The sequence below is a fragment of the Haliotis asinina genome, chromosome 6 (assembly GCF_037392515.1).
Source record: "Haliotis asinina isolate JCU_RB_2024 chromosome 6, JCU_Hal_asi_v2, whole genome shotgun sequence".
Classification (NCBI taxonomy): Eukaryota; Metazoa; Mollusca; class Gastropoda; order Lepetellida; family Haliotidae; genus Haliotis; species Haliotis asinina.
The window spans coordinates 5,603,637-5,613,349 of NC_090285.1; the positions used below are offsets into that span (position 1 = coordinate 5,603,637).

Below are 9,713 nucleotides of genomic sequence, written 5' to 3' on the forward strand. Positions count from 1 at the left end.
TAGCAACTTGTCATTCATGTAACAACAGAATCAACTTGTTTTTATCACAAATATATTCTCTAGTAAAAATCCTTTTCCAGTCATCCATTCAATCAATATGACAGAAGCTGACAAATGAAATGACACCACATTAGTACACAATAAGTTCTTTACTTGACCCTTGGGAGTATAGACCCATCACACTGTGGAAATACCCTAGACTGCTCTTGGGCATAGATCTATCAGTAACTCTCCATCACTTTTTAGGCATTCCAACATACACACACCTTACTTGAATAGGTCTAAACTCTCTGACTGTGGAACGCTACTCGAAACATGTATCCCAAAATGCTTATAATGTGCAGTGTGTGAAACAGTTTGAACATATCACAGGCCAGGTGTACAAGTCTCGAACAGTAACTGAAAGATTCAAATTTCTTGGCCTAAAAGTGCAAGTTCAGTTTTCATCCCTATTATCTTTGACATGGGTACTCAAAGTTTATTAAGTAACACAGCATGTAAATGGTACAACCGAGCGAATCCAGTTGGCATCACACAGTGTTACAAGTTAACAACTCATAAGAGAATAACTCTAGTCTTGTGCCATCAATTCTTTATGTCTCTTAATGTACATAGTGTATTATTTATAATGGTTGTGCTGATCTACTGCAAAAGGGAGACTGTCTTTACTTCAATCAACTAAAATGGTGCGTAAAATTTGTAATCCCCTGACCAGATCAGAACATTTAGCCCTACTAAAATAATTACACAGATGGCCATTTCACACGCTGCCCATGTAGTGCAAGTGAATGTGATACATCATTCATGATGTGATGGAAAAGGACGGCTCAGAAGTTGAACCATTCACAATCAGCTCACACATTACCTGAGTACATGTTCTCGGTTATATGGACAGTTCATTTTTAAATGTTCTTTTCATACCAAGCATTAGATAAAAATTGATTCAGTATTTACAAAACCTCTCAGTTGCACACATGGTAGCAAACTGTTAGTCTATCAGTACTGACCTGACATAGCAAGATTTTTTCACAATGTTCAGACACACAAAGTCTACCAATACACATATTTTATCTTCAGTGAGATGTGTATAGTGTTTGCAGAACTTACTGAACCATAAAACATAATGAAGAACACACCTTTCATTAATGATCCTCACCTGTCACTATTACTGACACAAACAAAAAAAACTCATTAAGTCACAAACATCAACTTCTTGCAAATGACTCTACATTATTACATAGTAGAGATGGAGTGTCAGTGTTTCCGTGATTACAAGTTGATGCTCCCAAAATGTATCCATTTTAAATTAATGCTTCCTTTCAGTTGTCCATCACATCTTTTGACAGCAAAAGAAATGGCTCCCAAAATTCTCTCTACACCTTACTACAAAGGTTAGTACTCTGTTGTTGGGTAAAGTACTGGGTGACTGATTGGCACACACTTTCACACGCTATGTAAACTGATGTCATACTATTGGAGCAGAAGGAGGCCTATAGGCTGTCCGACATCGTTCATAAAATACCTGGAAAACAGAAAAGACTACCATCAATCACCATTTAAATCTAATTTAACAATACATTCAAAGAAAATACAACAGTTTAAAAAGGATTAGAACTAAATTGCTATCCATGCAAGGTTTGCTTGAATGAAAGAAATAATGTACCCAGTAAGCAAGCGCTACTGATGAATACGCCACATCATGAGAGACAATACAACCAAGAATTTTATTTTACATTTGTGACGGAAAAAACCCTGAATAATTAACTGAAAAAACAATCGGGTCGTTACCACACAATCCTGTGATTGATACATTAAACAATAATCCATGATAACAAGCATGTCATAACATACTAACAATGAAGTCACAGAGTTCCACCGCTTATTTGATTTGGTCATTAGTCTGACCACCCAATCAATTGTCTCTCACAAGGAGCACGGGTGAAATTTTGCTGACCGGTGTTAGCATATCTATCTTCTGTCCAAAGACCACAGGGCTAATGAGTACCAAGGATCAGACTGATACAAATACATATTGCTTGATTATTTATTAATATGCTAGTTGCAAGAGACAATGAATGGGATCAGATGGTCAGTCTTGCTGACATGGTTGACATAGCATCATATCTTGCATGCTTATATTGATGCTCTGTTCTCGATCACTGGATTGTCTGGTCCTGACATGATTATCTACCTACCACTGCCATATAGCGGTGTTAAACAAAACCTTGTCAATTTTCTAAATGTGTTCCATTAAATGAGGTGTCAACAAACCTATATAAACACAGATCAATTGATTATGACCTACTTTCATACTCCGGTCCCGTAGTACCTCTTCTACGTTCAGTTCCGACTGCATGAGACGCAGCTGGAAAGATAACAGGAACCCCTTGAATTGCAAATAATTTCACCGAACTACAGAACAAAATGTTATGGAGAGGATTAAATAGTATTCAGTAAGCAGGAATTAATTGGAAAAAGCAGTGATTGTCTTCATAACACCAGGCCTTTTGAAACCATTAGACTGTTGATTACCAGTAATTTGTATTGCTAACAACATGTAATGTCAAAGGTAAGCCAACTGGAAAAGTTTAACAAATGTCAATAATTTTTTTCATGTTACACAAAATAATCATTCTGCCAACAGGGGACAGAATTATACTGGCTTCACGACGTTTTCCTTGCTTTATGTAACAGAATTGATTATACAATCTGTCACAGTGAGAGCTATCAATTATTGTATTAAACACAATGTACACACTTTGGTTCTCTCCTTGCTCAGCTTCTTCATGACTTCAGCATTGTCTGGGTTCGCCTTTTTCTGATTTTGGAGATCACTAACAACAGCTGATACTGTACGCACACACTTTTTAATGGCTTGTTCTCGTCCATCATACGTCTCAACTAACTGAAACAAAATAGAAGAATTAAAAACAAAATATGAGAGAAAGCCTGAAGTAAACCAGGACAACACTCAATCAGAAGAGCGTAATACATTTAAGGGGAATAACTCTCACGGGATTGACGTTTCATTAGTGCAGGTTGGTATCACAAGGGTAAAATACACTACATTTACATAAGTGTACATCACACATAAGCTGAAACTAAAACTTAACAAGAAGACAAAGTCATCAATATCTCCCACAATGGCAAAATACTCTTCAGAAATATGTCTGCTAGTTATGATTACAGTATGTCAAATGTTTTGGTGTGCATATGGCAGAACTTATTGCCAGACACCACCAGACCTATATATGTGCCAAGTCTGGTGAAGAAATAGTGAACGATTTTGAAGTTCTGCACTGGAAAGGGCACAACTACCAATTTCAATCAGTTAAACTTGTTTTCATGGAAACCACAAAAAAAATCAAATTCACACACTGGCATAACCCAAAAAAGCACATCTATGGATCATGGTGAACTTGATTAGAACTTTCTACACAAATTTGTTTCAACAAGGAAGTTGCAGGAGATAAAAATAAGAGTTCATTTTCTTTCTCGAAGTATTCTTTTAACAGATGGATAAATTTTCCAAGATCTGAGGTTAATTTTCTCCCTATAGTACATACTACTGCATAGGTGTCTTCCTTGATATCTCCAGGGTATACATTCCGATGAATCTCCTCTATAGCCTGGATGCATCTACGGCCCGACAATTGTATTATCCCCCTATGCTGGCTCAGCGTTCTAACAGTAGCCAATCAGCTAAGATAGTGGTCGCAGCTGCAAAGGTTTGTTCCCAACACAGACAAATTGATAGGTCCAAAACTCTAAACGAAATGCATGCAAGAACTACTTCTATCTCTTTCAGAGAACCTCTACATGTTGCCAAGTTTAATTGGTCACATAATTCAAAAAGCGAAAGTGAATTGTGACTGATTCATTCAACTTCCCAGTATAGGCACCTGAGTGGATATAAAAACAGCAAAGGGAGGTAATAAATTTATCAGGCAGAGCTGTATATGCATCCAGAGAATAGAGACCTATCAGAACGTATACCCTGGAGATATCGAGGATGCGTGGGTGTATGACCATTGTGCATACTGAAGGTACTTAGATCACTTTTTCTGGAGTGAGTCATTTTACAGCTACATCAAGAGGGTCTGTCAAGTGATCAGTCCAGTGACCAATATGATAGGCAACCATCCACAGCATAGGTTTACGATGAGACAAAGCATGATTGAATAATGCAGTAAGCCCTCTCCTACTACACATTTAACTCAGGGCCAAGCAGCAGATTATAGATTAAATTCATACATACACCAAGAGCTGTACCTGTTTATAAAGATGTTGACACTGACTGGTTGCATTAACTTCCCCTGCAAAGGAAGCTGTGGGCAGTGATGTGTTGAGGGCATAGATGATACGGTCATCGATAAATCTCCACTTCTTTAATGCTTCCTGGGAAGTACAAATGAAAAATGCATGGGGAATGAGTTTCATAAATCGAATCTTTACCATTCTGTCACCATGATTCAGTGTATGAAATAAGGCCTGTTCAACTGTCCAAGAAGGGCAAGATTTCTGATATACAGGCTAAATTTACAGCTAGCCAGTCCCATGATCTGACAAAAAATTTCGTTGTTCCATACACCTGAGTAAATTCAAAATATCTTGGTGTCTGGTCTGGTTAAATCCATGGCAGCATTTGGAAGTTACCAGCCCTGATGTCTGGCTGGGTTTCTGGTTAATGTCCTACACTGCATGATCACACATTTGAACTCTCAAACATGAACACACATCTCCCCTTAAATAAATTATCAGTCCCTTAGTTTCATAAATAGTGCCATGCCATTGTTGCTCACCTGAATATATAGTCAACAAGATTATTATTTTTGGCCTCTCAATGTAAATACATCCAGGTCGCCATGACCTTTCAACATGGTGTCTTTCTGTGTCCATTTTACTATAATGTCAATAGTGCAGATTAGAAGATAAAGTTATATATATTTTTCATTGGGTACAGTTTCACATTGATGGGTAAGAGACATCCACGTGTTTTGGTGTGAATGGATTTGGATTTTCCAATATTCGTGTCTGCAAAAAATACTTGGGTAAAAGTCTCTGTTGGTCTTTAACTGACCAAGTCCGTCCCCATTTGAGGAAACTTGATACTTTATTATCCAGAGATTTTAGTTTCACAGAGAAAACATGCTGGCGCACACACAGAGAAAGGTAAATAATTGGGTGCTGACAATTTGGTAAATGAGCACTTACTATTATCAATAGTAAGCTGACAGTATTAACATGCTTTATACATGAATGCACCCAACTTAGCTTCAAGTTTGCCAAGTGAGTTTGATCCACCATGTTCCCCTGAGTGAAATCCGAAAACGTAGATATTTCCCACTGTTGGAGGTAAAGGCATAATTTACCCACTACATAAATCAGGTAATAAGAATGACATAGGAAATTATAGAGGAATTTCATTAATTTATACTATAAGTAAAATTCTATCCTTCAAGAGGCTCCATGTATGGTGTGATGAGAACAATGTTATCTCTGAGCTCCAGGCAGGTTTAAGACCTGATTACTCCATTACTGCACTTTACAAGCAACAATTCAGAAATACATATCCAGTGTAGGAAAGATAGTCCATCCCAATGTCCAAGACGGTTGAATTTTGTGGATGAAAAAAAATACCCAATCCATCCTCTTGTATATGTCTGTTTTCACTGTTAGCGCTATGAGCATTCACCCCGTGAGTGGAGTTTGGCGCAATATAAATACACATAATATCATTATTATTATCATCTTGATCTTGATGGTGATGTTGATGACTTGTCTGAAGACTAGTTCTGTAATGTTGTAACCACATGATTCCATTAGGAGAGATTTAACAGTCCAAGCTCTGGGTGTGCATATTAATTAATAGTTTAAAATAAAACAAACCAGTTTTAAGTCTTGAAATGATGTTTTATTTATAATTGAAGGACACGCTAGATTTGGGCAGGACTGGTAAAAAATTTGACCTGTCAGTCCTGTGGACAGGCTACATTTTCTACATCTTTCCCACTCTGACATATCCAAGAAAAAAAGGCAGATTTTATTGCATATTTATTGATTTTAACAAAGCTTTTGATTTTGTAAATCACAGCATTTTGTTTCAAAGTCTACACAGTTTAGGTGTACAAGGGAAATTTCTTGATTTTATTGTCTTGGTGTATTCATTATTATCATGTTTTGTACAAACAGATGGTGGATTCACAGAGTACTTTAAATATAATACTGTAACCCATTATGAGACGTCTTATATTTGTTATTTTTAATCAATTGTCTGTAATGCTTGAAGAGAAAGGAGGTAATGGTATATATGTTTCACAAGAACATCCAAATGTTGTAGCAATATTTTTTGGCAGATGATGTATCTGCTATCATTCTGCGTACAAAAAAATATAAATATCTTAAAACAATTATGTGAAGCAATAAATCTACAGCAACAAGGTAATGGTATTCTGAAGAAGTGATCCTCTAGAGAGTTATGAGAAATGGTACTTAAAAGGTCAGAAAATTGATGTTGTTAATAATTTTAGGTATCGTGGGGTTGTTTTCGCACAAACTTTGTCATGGTCAAAGGCATAAAGCTGTTCTGCAGTGCAGGCCAATAAGACACTGATGTCATTATATGATTATCAGAGAAACTATGGTTTCATCTCCTATACTGATGCCTTCAAGATATTTGATACAATGATTGTTCCAATTATTTCATAGGGAGCTGATGTTGGGGGTATACAGTATCGTAAAGCACACAAGCTTCAGCACAAGAATTTTGGGTTACATAAGAACACATGTTGTTGTGGCACTTGATGAATGTGGTAGCCTATCACTTCAGCATAACCATATTGGTATAGAACAACTCATTTAGGTTATACATGCAATCTTTTACCTGATCAGTTGTACTTTATGCTTAAAAGTCTTGATGATGTGGGTAGAATTACATGGGCCTCATGTGAGAAATATTTTATTTCAATTTGGTTTTGGAATTGTGTGGATAGGTCAAGATATTGACAATGTGAAAATGTTTATTTCTATTTTCAAACAGCGATTATTTGACTCCTTGAGCCAGGAATGGCACTGTACTACCCTACAGTTGAGCAAGTGTCGAACTTATTGTCAGTTTAAAACAATGTTACAAACTGAGTTTTATCTTTCACTTTCATTTTACATTCCACTACATTTAAGAACTGTTATCTGTAAATTTAGATGTAATAATGTAAGGCTAGCTATTGAAACAGGAGGGCACTGCAATTTAACTGCTAGTGAAAGATTTTGCTTATACTGCCACAGTAAAAATTTCTTTCTTTCAGAAGGTGAATTTTATGTCTTGATGATCTGTCAGCATTACGAAGCTGAAAGAAGAGAATGTCTTCATTATGGTATCAGAAATAGCCCTCCTATGGAACATTTTGTTTGAATTATGTCAAGTTCTGATAAAAAAAATGTAATATTAAGTTTGACAAGGCTCTTATATAGTCTTTAAGATAAGAAATACAAGAAATTAAAATTAGATCTTCAGCATACATGTTTGATAGTCCAGTGTAGAATTTGCATTGTTATCACGAGAGCTCCCTTATCGCCCCGTGATAAGATGCTTGTAACAAGACCACCTTGAATACATTTGTGAAAATTCTTTGTAATATGGGCCATGGTCTTTTTGTTTGAAACCTGATACTTTCTTATCCAGAGTTTTCAGTTTCACACGAGAAAACATGGTACGGTCTAGCCATCAGTTATCACCGCATACCAGTTATCCCCAACACCTGGCTGTATTGCTTGTGCGGACAACTTGACTTGTAATTTCATAGTATTTCACACACTGACGCATCACAAAAGTGACAGGCTACAAGAGTTAATATCACTGTAAGGATTTTACAAAGTAAATGTTACAAATATGAATCCCCTCGGAAGACTAGACACAAACATGTCCGGGGCATGTCACATGACCATTAGTGTGCTGACATGAAATTTCAAAAATGATGAGAACTGAAAGCAATTCATCCTGGTAATGTTGTGAATCCATGACACTACAGTTCAATCCATGGAAAGTGTAGATTTTAATTTATCTAAACATACCATACCCATAATACCAACACTCAATCACTAAAGTTAGCACTGACCTAAATTTTCATCTCTGTTTACTGGAGTGGACAGATACCATGCAGACAGTACTGACAAATACGACTAGCAATATTTCACTTTTCACCTTTTTCTTTGCTTTTTTTCCCGAGAAAACAAACATTACCAGGAATGCAAAAACGTTGACTCAAAACATCCACTTGGTAAGTTCAACCGCTCGGCAACATCTCCATATTCCCATCAGCCTGTATCAGCATCAGTCAACATTCACAATGAGAGCCTGTTTTGTTCTTTTAAATTTCTCCTTTTTTAAACAAATTCCAATCATGAACTTTCATCAATATGCCAGGGTTTGAAACACAATAGCTTTATTACTAAATTTATGTCACATTTGGTGAATACCATGAAAAATTCAGAAGTGATGATAACTGGTCTTGTTAGTTGTTGGGAAAACACAAGATACACTACCATACTTCCTGTTTGCCATGTTTCAGAGAAACACAGGAGTAAGTGCACTTTACCGGGTGCACAGTTTCAGATTAATTAGTGCTCCCTAAAGATCGGAAAGTTTACCTGACCCTAAGGATTGTAAAATGTGCCTAACCCTAACCCCAAACCCTAACCCTAAGGATCATAAAGGGTGCCAAGTCTATGACAGTTGGGTCAACTCTCAAAACTATCTAAATATAAAGCTTTGCAATCTTTCAGACTTATATGAAACAAATGGCTTGCTACGTGCCTGTAGACATAGTATATTCACATGCCATGATTAAATATCGCTGTAAAACACACAGAAATAAAATCAAACTGGATCAGTCACTATACCATCCAGGCATCAGAAATAAACTACACCGCTGGGATATTTTGTTACAATTAGACAAGGAATACAATGGATATTTTAAAAAAAAACGGCATGTGATGGTCATCCAGCCTCCTCCCTGTTTAGGGTGAAGAAATTCTGCTATTGTGGACAGAAGCCCACTCTCCATGTCCGTCATGATCGAGGGTGCAGGCGCTGACCAGTTTGGAGCTTGGTTTCGTAATTAGACCGTTGGTGAGAAACATTATTCGCTCCACATTAGTGCCCCTTTAATCCCTTGAAACATCAATGTTAAAACAAGGTATGACAAAAGGATTCTTACCCTCAGCCATGGGCGTCAACGTTTTGGTTTGACCCTAATATTTCAACACTGAAATGCGTTAGACCCCATAAGTTCATTTTTATTTTATTTATTTTTTGTTTTGTTTTGTTGTTTTTGTTTTCTAATACCACTTCTAGATTATTGAGTGTAATTTGTAATTTTGGTTTTCCATAGGGGAGGGAGTACGGGTGGAACTCTTACCCTCAAATAAAAGATCTATGCACATTATCGTTCTGATACCTACGATTATACTTATAGAGCCAGATTCCAGCGATTATTCACGTTGGTTGCGAAAGCACTTGCAAAACTATAAATAGTTCGTTATTTGACCCTTAAAACCATTTGTATAATATACTAGTAAAACATAACTGGCAGTTTGGTATGATGTAAAAAGTTAACAAAACCTTCTAAACTGAACTGTCAGATACCTGGAAACCCAGAAAGTCATCACATGTGACCTCGTCACTGGACGCCGCCATGTTTGTTTCTGCAATCTCG

General features: G+C 36.7%; 1 protein-coding gene across 1 annotated transcript; it reads right to left on the reverse strand.

Moving 5' to 3' along the window:
- Positions 1–19: 19 nt before the first annotated feature.
- Positions 20–9,707, reverse strand: LOC137288133 (protein MIX23-like). The gene is made up of 5 exons (XM_067820541.1): positions 9,644–9,707; positions 4,273–4,398; positions 2,759–2,905; positions 2,306–2,365; positions 20–1,522 (listed from the first exon to the last, which is right to left on the reverse strand). The coding sequence occupies exons 1-5, from the start codon at positions 9,692–9,694 to the stop codon at positions 1,466–1,468; spliced, it is 441 nt and encodes a 146-aa protein (XP_067676642.1). The 5' UTR covers positions 9,695–9,707; the 3' UTR covers positions 20–1,465.
- Positions 9,708–9,713: the final 6 nt, after the last annotated feature.